This window comes from Mobula birostris, chromosome 26 (assembly GCF_030028105.1).
Source record: "Mobula birostris isolate sMobBir1 chromosome 26, sMobBir1.hap1, whole genome shotgun sequence".
In the NCBI taxonomy this organism is placed as follows: domain Eukaryota; kingdom Metazoa; phylum Chordata; class Chondrichthyes; order Myliobatiformes; family Myliobatidae; genus Mobula; species Mobula birostris.
The window spans coordinates 35,107,274-35,134,020 of NC_092395.1; the positions used below are offsets into that span (position 1 = coordinate 35,107,274).

At 41.6% G+C, this 26,747-nt stretch overlaps 1 protein-coding gene across 4 annotated transcripts in view; it reads right to left on the reverse strand.

Moving 5' to 3' along the window:
- Window positions 1–26,747, reverse strand: part of tnfaip8l1 (tumor necrosis factor, alpha-induced protein 8-like 1) — a 60,792-nt gene that overhangs the window by 16,019 nt on the left and 18,026 nt on the right. The window contains exon 1 of one of the 4 annotated variants that reach the window (XM_072244175.1): window positions 9,031–9,203. The exons of the other annotated variants lie outside the window; for them this stretch is intronic. Coding sequence (XP_072100276.1) covers window positions 9,031–9,052 — 22 coding nt within the window. The 5' untranslated portion in view covers window positions 9,053–9,203. Of the gene's footprint in view, window positions 1–9,030; window positions 9,204–26,747 lie in introns of those variants that run through there. 4 annotated transcript variants of the gene reach the window in all.

Genomic DNA, 26,747 nt, shown 5'->3' on the forward strand with positions numbered 1-26,747 from the left:
TCCTTTAGGACTAGAGGTTTGTTTTAGTTTTGCCTTCCATTGCTGGAGTGTTTGTATAACAGAAACCAATGCAAGCATCACCAAACCATTGCTTGCACAATGTAATTTAACGCCTTCGTATTCATTGACTCAGGGAAAGATAGCCCTCAGCGATTCCATTAGACTGTTCAGAGGAATTTTCTGATGTGCCTCCATGGTTAGAGGCATTGTATGTTTCTACTTACATTGGCGGTATTACAATGAAAATGCTCCTGTAATTGCACTAAGTGGAGATGATGAGACATCCTCCATGCACTTCTTCCTTCTTTCTATGGTCCTACTCTGGTACTATGCATTAGTACAATGAGTCTTTTTGAATTCCACTCTCTAGCTACCCCTCTCCCTGGCTGCACCTGACTATTTGCACACTTCAGTGTCAATATCTGATTCCAGAGTTGCGTTTTGCATCTTTGACATGAATAAACCTGGCTATTTCCACATTCATTATCCTTCCTCATCCTATCAGCAGCTAAAAGGCTGATCTGTGCCTTTCTTAACAATAGACAAGTTTTCCAATGCTTTCCTACTTCAGCTCGAACTGAAAATAGTCCAGACACTTGTCTCATCACATGCTCAACTCCCTCTTAATCTTACTCACCCATCATCTTGGATTTGTTGGCCTGTATGTGTGTGGATAAACAACATCTCAATCTTACAATTCTTCTTCTCCCTTACCCCTACAGTCCAAAAATCCCTTCATCGTTCTGCATGCTATCTTTCACTAAGATTATGTTCTCCCTCCAGTTCCCATCATTTAAAAATCCCGATTTCTCCACCACACCTTCACTTGTTAAAATCCTAAACTCTGGAATTAATTCTCTAAATTTCCCTGCCACGCTTTCCAACTGAGGTGCTAAATTAATCCTACCTCTGTCACTGGGCATTTGGTCACCTCCATTTATGCCTCCTTAACAGGTTGGCTGTTAACTTTCTGTTCAATAACACCAACACAAAAGCATCTTGGGCCTATTTGCGAGGGGAACAGCATTTGATAATGTTGGATCCGCCTGTGAGATGGATTCTATTGAGGAAGCCCATTCATCGCATTTAAAATGTTCCCAATAACTTACCTTGCCTACCACTCCCCAGCCACCAATTGCTGCAACCAATATTTTTGAACCATTCCCAACTTTTTACCATTGCAACCCCAAGTCCATTTCACCTTTTAACCTCCGTGTGGTGATCTCCCAAACATTTCATTTACTTCCCATTATTTTGACCTGTTCCACTGACTGACAAGTTCTATACAAGAGGAAGCACCACCCAGATGATCAGAGGCAATGCTTTGTGTACAGTGTCTATAAATGGTCTTGCTTTGTAGACAGTTTTGGTTTCTGAAGATTTCTACCCAGAACTCCATTGCTGCAAACCTGGCGTCAAGTAGCTGCTTAGGTTGGTGACTGTCCAGGAATTAAACATTCATTTCCAGTCCACTCTTATGAGAAACTCAGCAGAAAGAAAAGCAACTTTTCAACTCAAAAAATTGCTTAAGAACTTAAGACACAGGGAATTTGCTGTTAATTGATATAAATGCAAATACTTACAGAAGGAACAGCTTCTTCCCCTCCATCATCAGATCTGAACAGTTCATGAACACTGCCACAATATTCTCTTTGACACTATTTATTTTGTAATTAGCAATAATAAATAGCCTTTGCCCTATACTGCTACTTCAAAACAGCAAACTTCATGTCATATAAAACCTGATTCTGATGGAGTCTCTGAATGGGCGAGTCTTCATTGTCAACCAGGATGTAACGAGTACATTCCCTTAATCTAGGGAGGTGGAGCAATAAAATTCACTGCAGCAAACCACATCCTTTAAATTACAAGATTGTTACTGAATCTGTTTCACCTGTGAGTGCGCCCACACCCTCATAAATGTGAAGCAATGGTGCTAACACCCAATGCTGAATCATATCTGCAGACCAAATTCTATCTTCAAAGAATATTTGGTTAATCAATTCCAAGAGAGGGAAGCATCCTCTGAATAGACAGTGGAAGACGACCTGAGCTGGTGTCCAATATAAGCACCACTTTCAACTGGAACAAATGTTTACATTGAAGGAAAGGTTCAAGGTAAACATTTTTCTTAAACATTGCTGTACCACTCTAATGTTTGCAGCAGAAGAGTTATAACCTCTTAGTCCAGCTTCCTCAAAGTTTATTTTGATGGGAATATAACCTTATCTGTGTTTATGGAGCTAATAAGAGATCGAAATTACTTTAACATAGAGGAAGAAAGCATGGAACACCTGGATGTGGTTTAACATCCACAGAAGCACAAGTTCAAATAGAGACCAATGGTTAAACACTGGCTGAAATGGTTCAGGAACAAATCTAGATTTTCCTAACTAAGTAGAACTGCCCCAAACCAATAAACTCATTCAGCAGTAATACAGTAATATCAAAGATACAGCTTTCAAACAATGTCGGAGAAAGGTGAATATTTGAAATTATTTGCAAATTTAAAAATGGAACTTGGACAGATGCTGGTTACTTTTTGGACCTTTATGCTGGACAGACAGACCAAAGAATTGTTCACCAATTCTAATGAAAGATAATCAGCCTGAAACACTGACTCTGTTTTTCCACAGTTGCTGTCTGATCTGCTGAACATTTCCTGCGTTCTCTGTTTTTACTTCAGTAGTTCATTCCAAACCCTTAACAGCTTAAAATTTCCAGATGCACATTAGGTTTTTCCCTCCCAATTCCCTTTTAACCAACTCAGTGCCCATGAGCCTTGAATGACCCACTAGAAGGAACAGGCTCCCTCTATTTACTTATCTAAACCTGTAATGACCTTGAACACATTTATGAAATTTTCTTAGCTCCAAGGACAATAAACCCACCTTCTCCAGTTACTGAAGGAATAACATGTTCTTGGAATGCTGAAAGGTAGAGCAAAGCAGGTAGAAAAACTATAGAATCATTGTCGAAGAACTGTGTTATATCATGGCGGGCGTGGAAAGGGGAGATTGTATGTAGGGAAGTTCTGGACAGGTAAGACAAGATCCAAAGACTTCTCTCATCTATATCTGTCCTATGAATCACAGAACTAAGAGCAGTTCATAATCACACAGAATACGAGACCAAACAGCCCACAGAACTATCGAATACTGGCTATAGATCTGGTAGGGACTCATCACAAAATCCCATCTACAAGAAGTTTTAGTTTGGTCAACTTGAATTTAAACATGTTACGTTGAAAACAATGTATAATAACCATGGTAACACTTCAGATGTGTTTATGAGAAATTCATTTGGAGAAGAACAGATGAAAATTGAATCATGAAGATTTAGAATGTGCCAAGTTAGATGGAAACGCAATATGACTATTTGATTCAGTACTGTTTTAAGATAATTCATTGAACCCAGCCAAATTAGCCAAATACAAGATCTGCTCCAGAAGATAGTCTTGCCCTATTTCAACTACACAAGTACTACAGTACAAATACAACCTCTGATAAACACAGTACAAGTATCTTAGAAAAAAAGGGGCCATTTAAACTTCACCGAATCTTATTATAGAAGCTCAAACTTACGGAACAGAGACTACTTAACCCAATCTGTTCACAACAACCAAAACTATTTCAGCTAATCCCACCTCCCAGAATTCCATACACAAAATATACAACTTACTTAAATATTTCTAAAAATAGGATGAGGCTTTCTCAGGGCTCAAGTTCCAGATCTCCATTACCTGAAAGTTTCTCACTAACTCCTCCCTATTCCTTTTACTGTACTTATTTATCTTTCTGTTAAATTCACAATGTTGATGAACATCATTATAATATTAACCACTTTGATTAAAACTTGTCAGCTCCATTTATTTCTAAGAGAACAAACTCAGTCTACATTTCATAACTACAGTTCTCCATTCCTTGTTACACCCGCATATTTCCGCTACCCCATTCTGATGCTGATGTCTTCTCTAGGTAACGTGGTAACCAGAACAGGACACAATTACATGTACTGTACACAAGCTATTGGCATTTTCCTTACAGCTCCTAAGTTTCTGCTGTTAGTTCTCTTTACACAAGTTGAACAACATAAAAGAGACCTTTATGCATTTAACTACTTGTGGATATGGACACTAAGATCGCCTCCCCCCTCAGTATTTGTGAACATTCTCTTGCCTTATTTAGTCTTCCAAAGCGTAATTTATCACACTTAACCATTTGCCTCACTTTTTTTTGCAACCAAGGCAGTGGCAAAACTTCTAAAGCCAGTCTACAGATAGCTCCCTGGCACTGCACATTTCTTTATCAGTGCCAACTCAGTGTCATCTCCAAGCATGTTAAATAACGGCTCCAACATTTAGCCATGGCCCTTGCAGAACCCTACGACAAATAACTTTCCAGCCACTAGAACCTATCAATCATTACTCCTCATTGTCACGAAGCCAATTTCACATGATTTCTACTTGTCCTTCAGTTTTGGAGATCTTAATTTTCCAAGCAATCTGCCATGCAGGACCTGGTCAAACATTTATAGTTGTCTCTGAAGAAAAAATACTGTCCTGTTGACTGTTGAATACTGGAAGTTTAAACTTTGCCTTCGCAACCTAGAACCTCTGGCATCCTTTTCTTGGATACAACAATGCTAGTTGCTTCAGGAAGTAGACCAAACAATCATATTATATGTTGCAGATACCACAAGACACAGGAGCAGAATTAGGCCATTTGGCTCATCAATTCTGCTCCACCATTCTATCATGACTGATTTATTATCCCTCTCAATCCCATTATTTTGCCTTCTCCCCATACTATTTGATTTCCTTACCAATCAAGAACCATTCAACCTCCAATTTAAATATACCCAATGATGTGGCCACCGCAGTTGTTTGTGGCAGTGAATTCCACAGGTTCACCACCCGCTGGCTAAAGAAGTTCATCCTTGTCTCGATTCGAAAGGGATCATAGCATTCTGAGGCTGTGCCCTCTGGTTCTAAATTCCCACACTACAGATAGCTTAGACATCCATGCTATCCAAGCCTTTCAATATTCAACACGTGTCAATGAGATCTCTCTCCCCCATTCTTCCAAACTCCAGCGAGTATGGCCCACAGCCATCAAATACTCTTCATACGTGAAGGGGATTGGTGGAGAGATTGCCGAGACTGAATGTTCAAGAAAGGATGGAGACCAAGAAAAACAGTTATTTAAATGGTGGTGATGCCAGAGAAAGGGAGAGATGGAAAGACAGAGGGAGATGAAAAGAAAAGGCCAATTCTAGCACGGATAGGAAAATACCAATGGCTGTAAAACAGAAGGCCAACTAGACTACCTCTGTTATTTGGCCAAACCAGCTCTCACACTGAACAAATTCTTGTTTAACTCCTATTGTTTTTTTTTCAAATCAACAATATAAAATGGGGAATAGTCACATGTCCAAACCGTACCAGTCTTTTGTGGGAACATTCCTTGTTCTGTCCCACTCAGGACCCCTTCTCACTTCATCTTCTCATACAGGTGGTTGCATTGGCTCTACATCTTGCTCTTATAAAGAGCTTGAACATTTTATTGCCATAGGAAAAGCAGTAGGCCATTCAGCCCTCAAATCTGCACTGCCATTTAATAAGTTCATTGCAGATCCAATTTTTCACAAGTCCACATTGCCACCTTTATGTAAACTCTTAATTCCCTTACCAATTAAAAACCGACCTGTTTCAGCTTTGAATATATTCAAAGATTCAAGGTCCAAAACATTCTGCCCAAGGAATTGTAGACTTTCCCTTTTGAGAGAAGGAATTCCTCATCTCAGTCTTAAATAAACACTTAGAATAGCATCTAATGATAACACATCTTTACATAAAGAACAGGACCAAAGCACACTCAAAGTCTTAGTGCCTTGTATATTTGTACTTTCTTCCTTCTATTCTCCAATCACTTTGAAATAATACTAGATACAATTAGCTGTCCCAGTTACGAGGCACACCCTCAAGCTAACTTTGCATCTGTTTCCCATCTATCTTTTTCACATCATCCATGTCTGATTCTTCTCCACATATTTCCATCTCAGGGATGGGGTTGAGCAACCAAATGTCCCTGCAACCCTACAGTCTCCCACAGCAGGCTTTAGTATGCCTCCTCCCAGTCTGCTTCTGACAAGGTTAAGTCCATTCTCCTGACCTGTCGCATCATTTCTAATTACCTCACTTTCCATTTCAGTGATTCCAAGATGTACTCCTACTTCTCCACCATCACTGACAGGGCCCTCCACTGCATCTGGTCTATTTTCTGAACATCTGCATTCACTCCCTCTCCTTCCAGCCAGAACAACAAAAGCATTTGCCTTCTACCCCACCAGGCTTACTATTCAACAATCAACCTATGTGGTTTTCCCCCATCTCCAAAGATAACCAGCAGACAGATCTCCCTCTCGGCATTCTGATGGGACTGCTTCCTTCTTGACTCCCTGGCTAGCTCTTCTTTCTGCACCAGCTCCCCCCTTTGCATATAAATACAGGAGATGCAACGTCTGCCCTTTTCTTTCCTTCCTATCATTTAAGGAACCACCCACTGTTTCCAGAAGCAGCTACCATTTATTTGTACATTGTACAATATTATATCCTTTACATTGAGGGAAAGAAACATTGATTGGATAACTGATTTGCAGAACACCTCCACTCAATCCACAAGCTGACTGAGGTTGAGATCATAGAACGTAAAACAGTGCAGCACAATACAGGCCCTTCAGCCCACGATGTTTGCTGACACGTTAAACTACTCCAAAATCAGTGCAGGCCTTCACTCCTATAATGTCACCTGTCACTTTAATTCCACAGTTCATTCCCACTCTGATCTCTGATATTATTCTAAAAAAGCTCAGTGCTGCTCCGGGGTGATTATCTAATCATTCATTCAGTTTCTTAGTCTCCATCCAATGATAGGCAGCCTCTGTTCTCTTCACCTGTCCCCATTCTCTGCAACTTGAGCAGTGCTCAGGACCCACAGCCAGCACCAGAGCCACCAGTGTCAATCCGGTTTCCCTGGATCTCCACCTTTGTGCACACACAGACAGCCTTTTCTCTTTTCTCTGTAACTTAAAACCTGGACTTTTAAAACTTCTCCCAGCTTTGATGAAAAACCATTGCCTTGAAACTTGCTGTATGCACAGATCCTGCCTAATCTGCTGAGCATAACAAATATTTTCTGGTTTTATTTTTGATATGCAGCACTGCAGCTCTTTATCCTTTCATTACTGCGAACAGGAGAGGATCCATTGCCCAGTTATACAAAAGGACCATTCCTGCACTAACTCCCAATCGCCGTTAATCAAAGCAGCTGCTTACAAACTCAACTGGACATATGGTCATCACACAAGCCCTGGCACATTTCCCCTCTCTTTACAACTCTGCGGCAGACATCTAAGCCATCTTCCAGTTCAAGTGGAGATCTAAGATGGAGCGTATCTAATGTGTCACAATGCATAAGTCTCCGGAAAATAGGATAGAAAGTGTTCCCAACACCGCCCTGGCCACCTCTGTGTGTGACTACACCAAACTACAAATTTTGAACTTGCTTTGAAGAAATAATGAGATAAAAATAACTGTGGTTGCAAAAAAATATTTAACTTGAGGGTGGTGCTTGGTGCTTTGTGCATAGAACTCATAGACTAGATGACACTATTAATGTTAAGAAAATCGTATACTGTTTTCTATTTCTGATATTTATCAATATGTTTATATTTTTGAAATTATTTTTATAATTTATGAATGTCTCATTTTTGAAATGAAAAATAATTCAGACAGTGGACTAGAACCACAATAAAACTTTTGCCTGTTCCTCCCACCTCAAAATGTAAGCTTATGGAAATAGCTTCATGCCGTTCTAAAGGTCAATGAAAGTCTTCTTGATTTATAAGGTCTATAATGTTTCACCACACTCTTGGTTTGATATAAACTGTGGGCTATGGCATTCCTAAAATTCTTTGTATGATTTTAATCCACATCTTCAATATCCTGTTTCAAAATGACAGCAGACACTGCTTCTTGAAATCTGAACAAAATTAACATTTTTTTAAAATATAATATTATAAACATAACTCATTCCTGTTCCCTTCTACAAGTATCAAAGCTTGGGATCAAAACCACCTCAATTATGGCACCAATCATCTGAAGTTATAGGATATATTGGGCAATCTATAATTGAGCAATTGAAGGCGCAGTTTCATCTGCTGGTGCGGTAAGTCTGAAATAAAAACAACATTTGCTGGAAATATTCAGCAGCTCAGGTGGCATCTGTAGAGGTATTGCCTCACTTCCTGAGTCTATCCAAGCATTTTCTATCCTAAACCTTTGTTTCTTCTAAATCAGGAGTTCTGAACCTCTTTTAAGCCGTGGACCCCTACCAGTAACCGAGGGGTCCATCAACCCTAGGGTGGGAATCGCTGCTCTAAATGGAGAGCAGGATGCTGCCAGCAGTTAACAATCCTGCAACACTGCAGACAACTAGTCTTTGTACAACAGAGCTCCCAGGTGCTTTTGGCCTCGCTGTATTGTCCTTCTCTCATTATTTTCACTGTGTATTTCAACAGTCCAGGAAAACTCTTGGAACTCACCTTTTTTTGTGTGTTTCTACACTTGCAGATCAAGATCCAACTTGTACACACATTATCTCATCGCATTACCATTCCAGTTTTGAATTCAAACTCGGCTTCAAGATAATGGAATGCTGATTGCAAGCTTTGTCAGCCCCCACCCCAGTAGGAAGGTACTGAATTGCTGATAATTCAGTGCATTAACAACCCCCTCCCTTATATTTTATACAGCGTGGAGCAAATCAAATGGCATGTTCCCGCCTTCCCCCTACCCTTTCATTCACAATAGCTTAGTTTCTATGATTCGACATTAGAACCATGTTTTATTTTAAGGCATTGCTGATTATATAGGTCACTATCTAATCCAACAGAAATAAATGAGGAGCAGTGTCCTTAGGCAGAGCACAGCTCAATCTGTTGGGCAACAAACTGAAGTCCACATCTTACCTTTAGCCACCTCCTCTTCCATAGCTGGCCCTGGATGGTAATGAAATGACGAGCTTCTGAATAAGGGACAGCTAAGCCAGCCAGTGCCAGTCTGCACAAACTCCAGCTGCCCTAGGAATAGATCGCACTGGAATTCTGAGCAGCTCCAGTCAAGACACTCATAGGAAGAGATTAGAAAATTATTTTTGTTGGAGGTTGTCAGTCCAGACTTGCCCAGCCCCACCTCCGAGCTGATGACAGACCAGACATTCCTGCCTCTCCAATATGGTCACCACCGGGAAGGGAGGAGGAAAGATTTGAATATAAATAGAGGCATTCCAGTGAATAGTTTGTGGAGTGAGTACTGCTGCTTTCTACCAGTGTTAGAAGTTATGTACAGAACAAAGGAGAAAGTGATGCTAACTCCCTACATAACTGTCACAATTTACTATTCTGATCCGAGAGATTGTTCTCAGTAATCAAGGAGGGTCACTCCCAAAATGCTTACGTTTTCTTTTACACTGATGTCCAGCTGTACATTGCCACCATTTCCTTTGAATGTGCTGTTTATTTTTTTAAAAAATTATTGTTTGACCATATGCAACTTTAATGAATTCTCACCTCCTCTTTCCCTAAGCTTGTGCATTCCAGGAGAACCTCGGATTAATAATTATTCTGCATCGACCTGAAACACAGTCTTTGCTCCCTTTTGCAGATGCCATTTGACCGGCTGAGCATTTCCTTCATATACAGTATTCTGCTCTTATGTCTCTGCAGGTGGGTCAGCACAAAAATTCTGCCAAGATGAAAAGCCCTGTCCCTCGACAGACTATCGTCTAAGCAGTCAAAGGTTTGTTGTGCTTCTCAAAGTCCTAGCTAGTCTGAAAGCTGTCATAGATTAAGTAAGATTTTAAGAAACAATGAAGATGAATGAAATTAAAAACTCTCTAATCTGATGATTGATCTTAGGACACTGCTAAAGTTGCTGTTCAGTATGTTTACTGAATGTGGTATCTTTAAACAAAAGTAAAAAAATATAGGTTTAACACCTTGTTCATGTCCTTCTGCCTTGCAAGTGTAAAATCTCCATGGTGATGGAAAGGGAATGGCAGATTCTGCATCAGAGCAGGACCTGAGTGCACACTGTTTGGGGGAAATGTTGTAGACATCTAGGGTGTCACGAGAAGAGGCCTTTGGCATGTGCAGGCCTCTCCGTCCCATGTTCTACCAGTCTCTTGTTGCCAGTAGAATCTTCTATGCTGTTGTGTGCTGCGGCAATGGCATCAATATGGGTGATGCCTATAGGCTCAATAAACTGATTAGAAAGGCTAGTTCCGTTATAGGAGCCAAACTGGGCATACCAGAGGCTATGATAGAACAAAGGACCCTACAGATAATCCTGGTAATTCTGGACAATATTTCTTACCCTTTGTATGCCACCTTGGCTGAATAGAGGAGTACTTTTAGTAATAGACCAAGACAATTGTACTGCTCCAAAGAGCACTATATGAGGTCATTCACACCATAAGAATGTGAGAAATAGGAGCAGGAGTAGGCCATCTGGCCCATCGAGACCGCTCCATCATTCAATAAGATCATGGCTGATCAGACCATGGACTCATCACCTACTTGCCTTTTTCCCATAATCCTTAATTCCCCTAGTATGCAAAAATCTTTCCAACCTTGTCTTAAATGTATTTACTGAGGTAGCATCTACTGCTTCACTGGGCATTGAATTCCAGATTCACCACTCTTTGGGGCAAGCAGTTCCTCCTCAACTCTGTCCTAAATTTACTCCCCCAAATCTTGAGGCCATGTCCCTTAGTTCTGGTCTCACAAGCCAGTGGAAACAACTTTCCATCCTCAAACTTATCTACCCCTTTCATAATTTTATATGTTTCTATAAGATCTCCTCTCATCCTTCTGAATTCCAGTGAGTATAGTCCCAGACAACTCAATCTCTGCTCATAGTCTAACCCCTTCATCTCTGGAATCAATCTGGTGAACTTTCTCTGCATCACAAAGCCAGTATATCCTTCCTCAAGTAAGGAGACCAGAACCGCACACAGTACTCCAGGTGCAGCCTCACCAGTACCCTGTACAGTTGCAGCATAACCTCCCTGCTCTAAAATTCAATCCTTCTAGCAATGAAGGCCAACATTCCATTTGCCTTCTTGCCTTCTTCACCTGCAAACCAACCTTTTGTGATTCATTCACAAGCACTCCCAAGTCCTTCTAAACAGCAGCATGCTGCAATCCTTTACTATTTAAGTAATAACTTGATCTTCCAATTTGCCTTCCAAAGTGGATGTCCTTGCATTTACCAACATTAAACTCCATCTACCAGACCCTTGCCCACTCACTTAACCTATCTATATCTCTCTGCACTCTCCATATCCTCTACACAATTTGCTTTTCCACTCAATTCAGTGTCATCAGCAAACTTAGATACACTGCACTCGGTGTCCTCTGCGAGATTGTTAATGTACATCGTGAAAAGTTGTGGGCCTAGCACTGACCACTGCTGCACACCACTCACCACTGATTGCCAACCAGAGAAACACCCATGTATCCCAACTCTCTGCTTTCTATTGTTTAACCAATTCTCTATCCATGCTGATACATCACCCCCAACTCTATGCATCCTTATCATATGAATAAGTCTATTATGTGGTACCTTACCAAATGCCTTCTGGAAATCCCCTGTATCCACTGCACTTTGTTATAACTTCAAGAACTCCATCCATTAGGCTCTATAATGAGTCCATCTATAGCTGGGGAAGTGATGACCCCTCCTGTCAGACTGTTTGAGCTAACTTAATTTTTTTCTTTCTTCTCTTCTAATATTTGTATATCTGTGCACTTGTAATGCTACTGTGACACTGTAATTTTCTTTGGGATCAAAAAAGTATCTATGTATGTAGGGGCAGGAGCAAGCTGAAACAATGGGTCTACCTGGACAAGCAGGTTTGTGGATCTTGGGTAAGAGGTAGAACGGGAGGTGATGGGGGCCGAAACTATGAAGATTGTGGCAGTGGATGTGACATCCCCAGATCTCCAGATAGGGTCAATGATGGTGTGGGAGACAATGACCTGGTGCTCCTTAGTGGGATCCTGTTCAGGGGTAAGCAAGAGGTGGTGTCTGAGAGTTGCCGCTGGGCCTTAGCAAGGTAGAAGTCAGTCCGCCAGATCTGTCGGACGATGCTAAGGATGTTCTACGAGTCTGTGGTTGCCAGTGCGATCATGTTTGCTTTTGTGTGCTGGGTCAGCAGGCACCAACAGATTCAACAAACTCATTCGTAAGGCCAGTGATGTTGTGGGGATGGAACTGGACTCTCTGACGGTGGTGTCTGAAAAGAGGATGCTGTCCAAGTTGCATGCCACCTTGAACAATGTCTCCCATCCACTACATAATGTACTGGGTGGGCACAGGAGTACATTCAGCCAGAGAATCATTCCACCGAGATGCAACACTGAGCGACATAGGAAGTCATTCCTGCCTGTGGCCATCAAACTTTACAACTCCTCCCTTGGAGGGTCAGACACCTTGAGCCAATAGGCTGGTCCTGGACTTATTTCCTGGCATAATTTACATATTACTATTTAATTATGTATGGTTTTATTATTATTTAATTATGTATGGTTTTATTACTATTTAATTATTTATGATGCAACTAACGAAAACCAACTTCCCTCGGGATCAATAAAGTAAGACTATGACTACTACAGCACCACCTTTGTCTGCGAAGGGTCTCGGCCCGAAATGTTGACTGCCCATTTTTCCATAGATGCTGACTGGCCTGTTGAGTTCCTCCAACATTTTCTGTATGTTGCTTGGATTTCTGACAACTGCAGATTTTCTCTTGTTTATCTATGTATCTTCCTGCTTCATCATTAGACAGTGGTAGACTGCAGCCAGAGGATTTGTTAGGCCAGTAAATCTAGGATTTCTGCACTGGTGTGGAAGTTCTGGGGCAACTGCTAACATTGTCCCACACACCAGTGATACAGCATAGGACCATGCTTGCTATTCCTGCATTCTGAGCTGTTTCACTAGCTCTGGACCAGAAACCTTTGGAACATACTGCAACAACTCTGCTGACATCGCATTAAAAACTCTTTAAATGGGAAGCAAGTTGTCTGGGTTCACCCCACAATATATTGTGCAGATATTTACTTGGACAAGTGAATGCATGATGGTAAAAGCCTAAGAATCAGACAGAACAGCAATATGTTTGATGAAGAGACCCTGATGAAATACTTGGCACTCTATCCACATCTAGCATGTCAGTGCTGCATGCGATAAAATAGTTTAGTTCAGATGCAGGGATGGTCCCCACCTCACATTAGGAGTAGGGTAAGTGGCACTCTGATTCTTTAAAAAGGTATTTATAACGTTGTTGTGACCTCCATGCATATAACACCAAGGCTAATAGAAGACAACTTTGATCTGGGACATCTTTTGTTTTTCCTTTATAGCTGTTTAATTTTTGCACACCACCTCTACATCTCGTGAAGTGCTTAGGGACAAATTAAAGGGAGCTGTGAACTATGATTCATTTTTCATTTCCTTTTCCATGAACCCAATCCCATTTTATTTGCTGCAGATACCAGTCCTTGTAAACAGGACATCAATCTTTGCTTGCTGACTCCCTTCTTGGCTGAGAGGGTCTTTCATTCCTACCCCAACACTAATTCATCTCAAGTCTTTATGCCTTCATCTTTTTTTCTGTTAAAAGAAAGGATCCCATTATTGTTGCCTTTGTTGTGTTCACTCCAGATTACCAGCAGTGCAAGAACAATATCTATTTGCCCCATGAAGATGACTTAAGTAAGATACCGGAGATCGCTGCTTTGCATCCCAGGAAGTGCTGATGGCCACTTTTATAACGTTACCTTTCAGTTGAGTTTTTTCCTGCCCTCTTCCTTCAACAACAATTAGTGATAAGTGAAGAAAGATAATAATACAGAAAGACTTCAGCTACCCACTTTTGGCTCGTCAGTGTTTGAGTTGGTGGTAGGGAGGCTTAGATACTGCATCTTCATCTTTACTCTCTACATGCCTTCTCTGACCAGTTGCATTTCCTCCAGCTACAAGACCTAACACTTGGGTTACAGAACAACAGTAATACAAAACAGATGAAGGGCATCCACCCCTTCAAGCCTGCTCTCACATTCAATATTGCCATAGCTCATCAATCAAATTCAGTAGCTTCTTCCAGCATTCTTTCTATATCACTTGATTTATCTAGCCCCAACAGCTGCATTTTACCATCTTCAATATATTTAATGATCTGACTTCAACTGATATCTGTGGTAGAGAATTCCACAGGTTTAGAAGGGTTTTTTTCCTCATCTCAGTCCAAATTGTTTATACCTCATCCTTCGAATGTAACCCTTGGTCCTAGACTCCACCACCAGGGTAACCACCTTCCTGCACACATCTGATCAGTTGTGTTGGAATTTGTGGGTTTCTATGGGATGTTCTTTCATTCTTCCAGTCTATCTGAGCTACTCTCTCTTCATAAATCAGCCCTACCATCCTGAATTCAGCTTTGCCATTTTCCCTCCATTACAAGAACATCCTTCCTGAGATAAGAACACCACAACTGTCCAAAGTACACAACGCTGCGGTCTCACTAAAGCCGTGTGTAATAAGAGCAAGACATCCCCATTTCTATGAACCCTCTTGCTATGAAGCCCAGCATGCCTTTAGCCTGCTCAATACCTACTGGAGCTGCACAGTTAGGTTATTGGTATAGCCCATGGAGATATTTCTTCATAGCTCCAATATCCACGATTCAATCCTGACTTCAGGTGCTGTCTGTGTGAAGTTTGCATGTTCGTCTTGTGACCACATTGGGCTCTAGTTTCCTCTGATTTCCCAAACCTGCATGGATTGCTAGGTTTGCTGGCTGCTGTAACTTGCCCCTTGTGTGTATGGGTGGCTGAATCTGGGAGGAATTATGGGGATTTGGGAAAATTAATTTGGAGTGGTGTAAATTGGATGCTGGATAGTTAGCAGAGACTTGGTTTCTGTGCTGAATTGACTTACCTTCAATGACTGGCATGCAGAGACACCTTGGCGTTGTTGTATCTCCCACTTTCCCTGACATGTCACCATTCACATAAAAATCTGCCCTCACGTTCTCACCACCCAAGTGGACCCTCACACATTTAGACACATTACTCTGACACCTGCCAAATGTCTGTCTATTGTCCACTCCCGAAACCTGTCCAAATCAACCCAGAGCTTCACTACATCCTCAAGAGGCACCTCAACCTCACCACTCAACCCCCAGCTTTGTGTCACCAACAAATTTGGAGAAAAATATAACTAATTCCTTCATCCAAATAATTAATCTATATTGATTATAGCTGGGGCCAGCACTGATCCCCTATCATATCTTACTAGACAGTGCCTGCTCTCAGAAATAGAAGCTTTTGTTTTTATTCTTTGTTCTCTTCCAGCCAACCACTTCTCCAGCCATACAAGTTCCAACCCTCCCCCCACCCCAGATAAATCTCCTGTAGTCTTATTGAAAGCTTTTCGAAAGTCGAAATACAAAATGTATATGGGTTCTATCTCATCTATTCTCGTAGTTACATCCCCCAAAAATTCCAGTGTATTTATCACAGTCATTTCTCTGCACTGGGAAGCTAGATGTGGTTACATCACCTGGTGGTTCTGAAGAAGTGTGCAAAATGCCCAGAGACACATGCTCACTGGACAATGCCTTTTCAGGATGTATGCTTATGTGCATTGTGCTAGTCGAACAGCCCCAATCTCTTCGATCTTTCCCACATTTGATTGTAAGAAAGTTTGGCTCTGCTGTAGTTGGTCCACCTCTGGAAACATGCAGTAGGGTGGGGATTGTTGTGTCCTACTTGACCACGGGTTTCATGCACAATTTGAGGTCTTAATCTCCCAACGCTTCCTCAGAGAGCCAAGGCCTGGGCCGAACACTGATCGCTAAATTTGAGTCCGTCACTGGCCCGCATCAGTCAGGGCATTAGGTGATGGTGTGGATGTTCGAGACACTGGTGAGCACGGGAGACTGAGAGGTGATCTTATAGAGATGTGGGAAACCATGAGGGGCATACACAGAGGAAAAACAGTCTTTTCCTCAGGGTTGGAGAATCAATAACTAGAGGACACAGGATTAAGATGAAAAAGGAAAGATTCAGTAGGAACTCGAGGGACAACTATTGAAAAATAAAGCACAGAGGGTAGAATGAGCTGCTAGAGGAAATGGTTGAGACAGGTAAGATCATAATTTTTTTTAAATAGGCAGTTGGCCATGTAAATCGATGGGAATGGTTTAGAATATTATAGAAGATTATAGAAAGAACAGATAGGAGATGAGGCTTAATCAAAGTCAGTGGCACGAGTTACAAGGCAATAGAGGCATGGTGTAGTTAAAATAGAAAGCAACAAATACTGGACTGAAAGTGTTACATTTGAATGCACGCAGCATAAGGAATAAAATGGACAATCTTGAAATTCAGCTACAGATTGGCAAATATGACGTTGTGGCCATCTCTGAAACTTGGCTAAAGGATGGCTGCCATTGGGAGCTGAACGTCCAAGGATATATGGTGTATCAGAAAGACAGGTTAGTAGGCAGAGGGGGTGGAGTGGCTCTGTGTATAAGAAATAATATTAAATCATTAGAAAGACATGACATAGGATTGGAAGGTGTAGAGTCTCTATGGGTTGAGTTAAGCAATGGCAAGGGTAAAAGGACCCTAATGGCAGTTGTATACAGGCCTCCAAACAGCAGCCAGGATGTGGATTACAAATTACAGCAGGAGATCGAAGAGGCGTGTCAGAAAGGCAATGTCACGATAATCGTTGGAGATTTTAACATGAAAGTGGATTGGGAAAACCAGGCCAGTACTGGACCTCAAGAGAGAGAATTTGTAAACTGTCTAAGGGATGGTTTTTTAAAACATTTGTTGTTGAGTCCACTAGGGGATCGGCTGTGCTGGATTTGGTGTTGTGCAATGATCTGGAGGTGATAAGAGAGCTTAAGGTTAAGGAACCCTTAGGGAACAGTGATCACAATATGATCGAGTTCACATTGAAATTTGGGAGGGAAAAAATAAAATCCAATGTGTCAGTATTTCAGTGGAATGAAGGAAATTACAATGGCATGAGAGGGGAACTGGCTAAAGTTGACTGGAAAGGGAGATTTGCAGGAAGGACAGCAGAGCAGCAATAACTGGAGTTTCAACGAAAAATGAGGGAAGTGCAAGACAGATATATTCCAGATAAGAAGAAATTTTCAAAGGGAAGAAGGACACTACCGTGGCTGACAAGTGAAGTCAGAGCCAAAGTAAAAGCAAAAGAGAGGGCATACAAAGAAGCCAGAGCTAGTGGAAAGACAGAGGATTGGGAAGCTTTTAAAAACTTGCAGAAAGAAGCTAAGAAGGTCATTAGGAAGGAAAAGATGAATTATGAAAGGAAGCTGGCGACTAATATCAAAGAAGATACTAAAAGCTTTTTTAAGTATATAAAGGGTAAAAGAGAGTTGAGGGTAGATATAGGACAAATACACAATGACGCTGGAGATATCGTAATGAGAGATGCAGAGATGGCAGAGGAACTGAATGCATATTTTGCATCATTCTTCACAGTGGAAGACGTCTGCAATATACCGGACATTCGAGAGTGTCAGGGAAGTGAAGTTTGTGCAGTGAAAATTATGACTGAGAAGGTGCTCAGGAATCTTAATGGTCTGAGGGTGGATAAATCTCCTGGACCTGATGGAATGCACCCTTGAGTTCCGAAGGAAGTAGCTGAAGAGATTGCGGAGCCATTCACAATGATCTTTCAAGAATCGATAGATTCTGGCACTGTACCGGATGACTGGAAAATTGCAAATGTTACTTGGCTATTTAAGAAGGGTGGGAGGCAGCAGGAAGGAAGCTATAGACCTGTTAGCCTGACATCAGTGGTTGGGAAGTTGTTGGAATCGATTGTTAGGGATGAGATTACGGAATACCTGGAGGCACATGACAAGAGGCTAAAGCCAACATGGTTTCCTGAAAGGAAAATCCTGCCTGACAAACCTATTGCAACTCTTTTAGGAAATTACAAGCAGGGTAGACAAAGGAGATGCAGTAGACATGGTGTACCTGGATTTTCAGAAGGCCTTTGACAAGATAATAACCTATGGAATTACAGGGAAGTTACTAGCATGGGCGGAGCCTTGGCTAGTCGGCAGAAAACAGAGTGGGAATAAAGGGATCCTATTCTGGATGGCTGCCGGTTACCAGTGGAGTTCCACAGGGGTCGATGTTGGGACCGCTACTTTTTACGACGTATGTCAATAATTTGGACTACCGTATTAATGGATTTGTGGCTAAATTTGCCGATGATACAAAGGTAGGCGGAGGAGCGGGTAGTGTTGAGGAAACAATGAGCCTGCAGAGAGACTTAGATAGTTTAGGGGAATGGGCAAAGAAGTGGCAAATGCAACACGATGTTGGAAAGTGTATGGTCATGCACTTTGGTGGAAGAAATAAATAGGCAGATTATTACTTAGATGGGGAGAGAATTCAAAATACACAGATGCAAAGGGACTTGGGAGTCCTTCTGCAGGATACCCTAAAGGTTAACCTCCAGGTTGAGTCAGTTGTGAAGAGGGCAAATGCAATGTTCGCATTCATTTTCAGAGGTATAAAATATAAGAGCAGGGAAGTGATGTTGAGGCTCTTTAAGGTACTCATGAAACCACACTTGGAGTATTGTGTGCAGTTTTGGGCTCCTTATTTTAGAAAGGATATACTGACTTTGGAGGGGGTTCAGAGAAGATTCATGAGAATGATTCCAGGAATGAAAGGGTTACCGTATGAGGAACATCCTGGCAGCTCTTGGGCTGTATTCCTTGGAATTCAGGAGACTGAGGGGGGGAATCTCATAGAAACATTCCGAATGTTAAAAGGCCTGAACAGATTAGATATGGCAAAGTTATTTCCCATGGTAGAGGAGTCTAGGATAAGAGTGCACGACTTCAGGATTGAAAGACGTCCTTTTAGAACTGAGACACGGTGAATTACTTTAGTCAGAGGGTGGCAAATCTGTGGAATTTGTTGCCACGAGCAGCTGTGGAGGCCAAGTCACTGGGTGCAGTTAAGGCAGAGGTAGATAGGTTCTTGATTAGCCAGGGCATCAAAGGGTATGGGGAGAAGGCAGGAGAGTGGGGATGACTGGAAGAATTGGATCAGCCCATGATTGAATGGTGGAGCAGACTTGATGGGTCAAACGGCCTACTTCTGCTCCTATCTCTTTTGGTCTTATGGCCAGATGTGGGCAAGTGAGAGTAGCTTGGATCAGTATGCACCAGTTGGTCTGAAGGACCCATTTCTGTGCTGCGTGACTCCCTGGATTTCTCACCAGTAGCCTTCCTCACTAAGAAATGACTTACAAAGCATGAGAAGGGGCCCACACTGGCCAGAGTTTCAAAGAGCTTTACTGTTGGAGCTCAGTGCTAAGCAGAGGGCATAGGTTGCTGCAGGAGTCATGTCTTGGGAAACGTTAAGAGCAAAGTCCATTCTCTCCTGTGTTTTGTACACAGATCACTGATTCATTCACTGAAACATCCAAGAGCATAGGCCTCACAATCAACACCCACCAATCGAGGCCCGCTAGCAAGTCGTGACAAGCATTTGTAGAATCTGTTAACAATCAACCTTCAACTAGTTGATGACCCCTTTAAAAAGGAAAACTGTGGCTTCCTGGTGCGAGGTCCTTCCTGGTGCTAAACATGTTCAACTGTGCAAGGACTAAAAAGGCTCCAACATGTCAGTATTAATTTACAGCCTACTTTGCATACTGCTGGTAGGCAGAGCTTATGGTCTCACCAAAGTGGTGTCTGTCGCAACACCTGCCACAAACCTGCAGGTGCCCCTCAAGATCAGTTTGGCAGGGGTGATGCTAAAACAAAAAACATTTCCTAAAAAGCCAAGCCCTGTTTTGGAGGAAAATCTCTCTCACGTGTGAAGCTAAGAAAGAAATGCAAAATTGACATCTCCAATAGTGCGATTTCCCACATTTCTGTAGTCAAGCGTCAGCCTATGTTGCATGCTCAAGTCCCGTGAATAGCATCTGAACTCATGAACTTTCAACTCAGATGCAAAATTCCTTCCACCAAGTCACAGCTGACAACTGAGGTTTACTCTATAATTTACATGAAACTACTACTGGGCTGAAAAACAAAACCAGGCTTTGCAGAATTTAACAACATTTTAACTCCAGAAAAGCTTCATAGAGTGATTCCTAGATCACCACAAAGTTTCTAGCAATTCCTGCACTTTAGTAATGCCCCTCAAATCCAGGTTGCTGTAAAATTGCCTGGAATCAGTGCTTGCTTGAAAGAATCAAACTGCTTACACTAGGAGTAGAGGAATGTGAGAATTTCCTGTTGGTGTCTCCAGGGTCTCCTGCTGCAGGCTGCAGCCTTGCTGAAAAGTGGTTAGTGGTGCTCAGGGCTCAGTGTAAGCAGCTCATCACTATATTTATTCATCAACAGGAATCCTTCTGAATTTACCCATAACATTTCAGAAAGTTTACAAGGACACTATTCAGCATGTTGAGTCCATACCAACCTGTACAAGAGAGAACTAGCTATCCCATTCCTCTGCCCTCTCATCATAGTTATTTCTTTCCTTTCAGATATTTCTGAGCTCCCGCATGATGGATACATTTGAACCTACCTTTCCTACAAGCCCTCCCAGACACCAGTCCTTGTATTAAGCAAAACTATCATATCACATTTGGCTCTTTCACCCCATCACTGTCATTCCATCATTCGATGTTCCCCATTCTTAGCAACTGCAACAGCAAGAACTGTGTCACTCCATCCACTCTGCTTTTCCGCTGTCTTGGAAAGTGTGCTTTGGAAATCAACCCCAGTAATATGCCAAATCTGGCAAAAATCCAGAACAATTCAATATTCTTTATTCCTGTTGTCCTTTAAACTCTAGCTTTCCTCTTGTCCTTCTGTCCACAGGACGGAGAATGGAGTAGTAGAAAGGGGTAACAAGTAATTGGTTTATTGGTGGCATATGCACTGAGACACAATGAAAGTCTCTGCTTTGCATGGCATCCAGACAGACTGCTCAAAACATGGTGGTAATCCAAAAAGGAAAATCATTAACAGAATGTACTTCTTCAGACTCATCCTTATACACCAGGGACTAGGCCAGCCACATCACCAGGGTTATCACTGCCTTAGCTAATCCTGATCTTATGGACATATGATTTTCAAGAAGCAGTCACCGGAGTTTGGGTCTGGCGTTGATGAAATCAAATGCCGCATCTTCAAGAAGTGTAGTTTGCTAACTGCGCCACTAGGCAGCGTCCTAGCCAATCTATATGGCAGCTGCAGGGAGGCGCTGAACATGGATAAAAATCATGTTCAGTTATGCTTTAGTATTCCATGTTTTAAAGACAGGGACAAATTATCTATCAACATACAGAACTGAAATATATTCTAGACCTAATTGAATAATGACATTGGAGTGAATTCTATACAGAATTCTACATGGTAATACAAATGAGAAAATGACAGTAAATCTAATCAAACTTCACATTTTGTGACATGCAAATGCTGCATTTACACCTCCCTTGCTGTGTTTCCCAAGCGCAAATCTTGCACACACAAAACAAATGTAATCCCGCTGGGACTCGATGCCAGAAGTCACTTTTCCTCTGTTTGGCAGAGCACCAGAAATCTTCTAAATTACAATACATTCTGTCCAAACATGCAAACAGCGGGTTAGTTACCCACCTAGAAACGCAAACGTTCTGTCAACATTTAAACAAAGCACATGACTTTGCAAGCCCCCTGCATCTTTTCATGCACCATATACTATTCCAGCTGGACTGTTAATTTGGCAACTATCCCAGCTCAAACACACGTTACACAAAACATTCAAATAGTGAAACGTCACTTTTGTAGATTACAAGTTATTTCCCCTTCATTCACAAACCAAGCTCAGTGCTGGTAATCATCTTAATCAATGAATTATTCATGAAGAACACTTTAACTCAGATCAACTTACCGTTCCAAAAAATATAAACAAGCAAAGTGATGAGTTTTCCAATGTAATAGTGGCAATACTTCTACTAAGAGACATGAACAAACAGGTGACTCACTTGGGCATATGAGTGAAAAAGCGTTATAGAAAAAAAAACTTTGGCATCAAGTGATCTTTTGAAAATGCACCCAGAGTAGGTGAACTGGTCATTGTAAATTGTCCTGTGTTTACGTTAAGGGTTAGTGGGGGTTTAGGGGTTGCTGGGACAGTGTGACTCAAAGGGATAGAAGGGTCCACACTGTATTGCTAAGTAAAGCTGCAAAACAAACAGAAAGGAGATGCCAAGGTTCTTACTACTTCCTTATAACCTAAAGGTGTTGAGATTTTTCCCATTTAAACTTTAAAGTTAAATAGAAAACATTTTGTGAAATCCAATCTCACCATAAGCCGTTGGATGAGTCTACTTTCTTTCCTTAAGCTACAAAACAAAAATTGGATGGTATCGATTTGCTTCCTTGCCCCTGCAGAGTTGCCTGTGGTTCTGGGAGGGTGGCTTACCCGGAAAGATGGCGTTGGGTGGGGAAGGGAGCTGCAGTCAGTGCCGTCTCCCTCTGGGCGGGGTAGGGAACAAGTTCTGCTCTCAGTCACTGGCCCTTGTAGTCTGCTGGAAATACAGGTTGGGTTTGGGTTAGTGTTTGGCACTGACAAGTTTCAGCCCTTGACAGATGGGTGGGATGTATCACCCGGGATCACAATTGATGCATTACCGCTGGGGCCCCGAAGTCTGCTCATTTTTGTAGAACATAGAACGGTACAACACAGTACAGGCCCTTCGGCCCACAATGTTGTGTTGATCTTTTAACATTCTCCAAGATCAATACATCCTTTCCTCCCACAAAGCTTTCCATTTTACTTTAATCCATGTGTCTATCTAAGAATCTTTCAAATATCCACAATGTATCTGCCTCTACTACCAACATCCCTGGCAGCATGTCCCACACACCACCACCCACTATCTGCATTTAAAAAACTACCTCATCCCCTCTATACTCTCCTCCAGACACATTAATGTATTAGCCATTTTCACCGGGGGATAAAGGTGCTGGCTGACCGCTCAGCCTATGCCTCTCATCATCTTATACACCTCTATCCTCCTCCGCTCCAAAGAGAGAAACCCTAGCTCACTCAACCTCCCCTCATAAGACACGCTCTCTAATCCAGACATCAATGGTAAATCTCCTCTGCACCCTCTCTAAAGCATCCACATTCTTCCCAGAATGATGAGGCGACCAAAACAGAACACAATATTCGAGTGTGTTCTAACCAGAGTTTCATAGGGTTGCACAGTTCTTGAACTCATTTCCCAGCTAATGAAGGCCAACACACCATATGCCTTCTTAACCATTCTATTAACTTGCACATCAAGTCTGATGGATTTATGGATTCCTCTAAATTTCCACATTGTTAAGAATTAACCATGTACTCTGCCTTCAAGTTCGACATGCAAAGTGTGGTACTTCACAATGCCAATTCTCTGCTCAGCTCTGGACCGCACCCCCAAACCAACAGAATCCAAGGCAGTATACTTGTCATCGAGAGGAACAATCACAGGGCTACTTTGCACTGTCTGCCTGCCTGCTCTCTTGCCCTCTCCTGACAAGTCACCTTGCTGTTATGTTTTGTAACTTCAAAACAAAAACTAATTCAAAGGAAAACAGAGAGCCGAGATATGCAAATCTTAAGCAACACACATCAAAGTTGCTGCCTGGCCTGCTGCGTTCACCGGCAACTTTGATGTGTGTTGCTTGAATTTTCAGCATCTGCAGAATTCCTCGTGTTTACATATGCAAATCTTATTTCGTTTTTTTTTACTTTAAGCGAGGAGTGCACAAAGCATGTGATAGTGTGACGATGTAAGCAATTCACTCATTTTATATATAATCTGTAATAAATTATATAAATGAAGAATGTGTAATCAAATATATTTACAATATTACCCAAATACTACTGAAATATTAAATACACACACTCCCCTGCTTAGCTATAAACTGCAACACAATATAGAATGCATCTCAACTAGATATACAGTATATGTATAATACAACTTCTATACAGACATTTACAGCACAGTAAGTTTTAAATTGCCCCATTCAGGCCTAAATAATTAGTCACTGAAGAGGATTTCTTACTCTTGTGGGATATTTTTCCTGACAAGGGAGGTCACTCTACTTTGTGACTGTGAAAACCATCTCAGGTTCTGGGGCCTCCATGATGGTTGTAGGAGTTGACCCTTAGACTGCAGAAAGTGGTTCTGACAGCTCTGGCTACCTTTCGTCTCCTTCCTTTTTCTTCTTCTAGTTTGAACATTTGAGTTTGGGAAGATCCATTTAGTTCACAGGAGTATTCTCTTATTAAACCTTACGTTGCTCCTTTTATCCCGGATCTCTGCTCTTGGTTTCTGCATCCACAACATTATCTGATAAACCCTCTGTTTTTGTATCTCCATTGACACCTTTCTTTTCAGCCTTCCATTCATCCAGCTGGACTTTGGTCTTTGAATCTACTTTTACAAGCAGCTTTTTGTCTCCTACTTGAAGTTCATGCAATAACCTTAATGCTCGCAGAGTAGATTCTGGTTCTTTACACCCACAAAAACCGAATGCTTGCAACTGTCCTGAAGCTCCTTAAACCCTCTTCCAGCTTAAAACTAAGCCATGTTTCACAAGACTGATTAACTTATCAGAGGCTTCCTCAGATATGTTACCAAAAACTGCTTTCATCACTTTCAAGATTGCTTCAAGCAGCATGGTCCTTCCTTCATTCAACATGCTTTGCAATCAGAAACACAGAGGCTGGACCTAATACCCATTTTCCCTTGCCCTCTGTTGGGCAACAGTTCATTGTATACATCATGGGGACAGATGTGGCATCATCCAGTACCTTTCTTAACTCACTTTCGGTTGACTCTATTGCAGAGGATATGGCGTGCAAGTTGTGAGTGGATCTCCAATCAAGTTGTGGTTGTCTCAGCCAGTCATGTCCCCACAACGCTGGTCCTCCTGTTTTTACCACACACAAGACCAATGTAGCTTGTTGGTTGTTATATTTCACTGTTACGAATGTCATTCCCACAGGAGTTATCTTTTTTCCATTACAAGTTCTTAGTTGGATATCTGCAGGCTTCAGTTCAGCATCTTTGAAGTGCCTTTCAAACACACTTTGTGGAATGATTGAAACAGCCAAGCCTGTGTCCAATTCCATTTTAATTAATTTGCCATTCACTTCTGGCGTAAGTGCTTTAAAATACTGCTCAATCTACTCAGTACACAATATCCAGTTATCTGTTGTGTAATGGAATATGTAAATCCTTCTGCTGTAGTTAACCATTTTGGCTTTTTAAAATGAATATTATCACCTGGTACTCACTGTTTATGAACCTGTGAAATTGTCTGTTTTCTGCCTTTTATTGAATTCATTTTATTGGCCCTTGTCAATTGCCAAATTACTCAATCAATATGAAACTGGACTAAAAGTCCTGAGAGGCTTCGCTTCTTAAATCTCCCACTCCTCACAACAAATAATAGCTTCTGCTACCTAAAAATGAACAGAAAGTCACAGTCTTTTGGTAGCTCCAAACCCATTGTATCCAACAGCTTCGTATGCAAAGGGGACAGAAGGTGGAAACAAGTTGTCAATTATTTCGCAAAGTCAGGGAAATTGTTTTTTTTTGCTGATTGTTAACAGTTCACATTGAAGTTTCTCCCAAGTGCCGATCCAAATACCAAAAAGGAGACAGCTCAAACTTACTTTTCATAAGCAAAGTTAGCTTCCTCACGGCAGTTTTAATTATTTGGCACTGCCTACAAAGGCTAAAATGCAAGATGCATAAACAAACTTGAGATGAAATCAAGAATCTTCCAGCATGACTGAGAGAATTTAGGAGAAAACACAGGAACAGTTTTTTTCCCTCAACAAAACACACCTCCAAATAATTCCTAGTGGACCAATAGTTAAGGGCTGTCTGAAAATCAACAATCTAAATTTGAGGAAAAAGCTGTCTCCAACAGGACTGACAAAGCAGAGAGGGAGTAGCTGCTTTAAGCAGAGAGAGGTGGAAGTCATTTAAAAATAAAATACTAAGAATTCAGGGTCAATGTGCTCCTGTAATGGTGAAGGCAAGGCAAACAAGTTGAAAGGACGTAAAGGAATATTGGGAGCTGGATAAGAAGGTATTTTATAATAGCTTCAGGGAACAAAAACAGGAGGTCCAGTCATACAGAAACTGTAGTGAGACAGGCATTTAAAAAAAGTAGTGGGGAAAGAGGAAGCACAAAATAGCATCAATGGACAAGATTAAAGCCCTTTACAAATCAAGGGCAAAAAAGTAACTGGGGAAAGAGTAGGACCTATAAGGGAGCAAAGTGGTAATCTGGCCTGGAGGGATTCTGTAGTTGGAGAATTCAGGGAGACCGTGGAATTTCTAGCATCAATTACCATTCAAAATGAGGTATTAGATGTCTTAGCACAGTTAAAGATGGATAAATTCCCAAGGCCTGGTGAAAATGCACCCCAGGCTGCTCTCTGAGGAGTTTGTTGGGGCTCAATCAGAAATGTTGCTACAGAAGTGGTGCCAGATGACTAGAAGACAGTAAATACAGTATTCTTATTCACAAGGGCAGCAGGGATAAGCA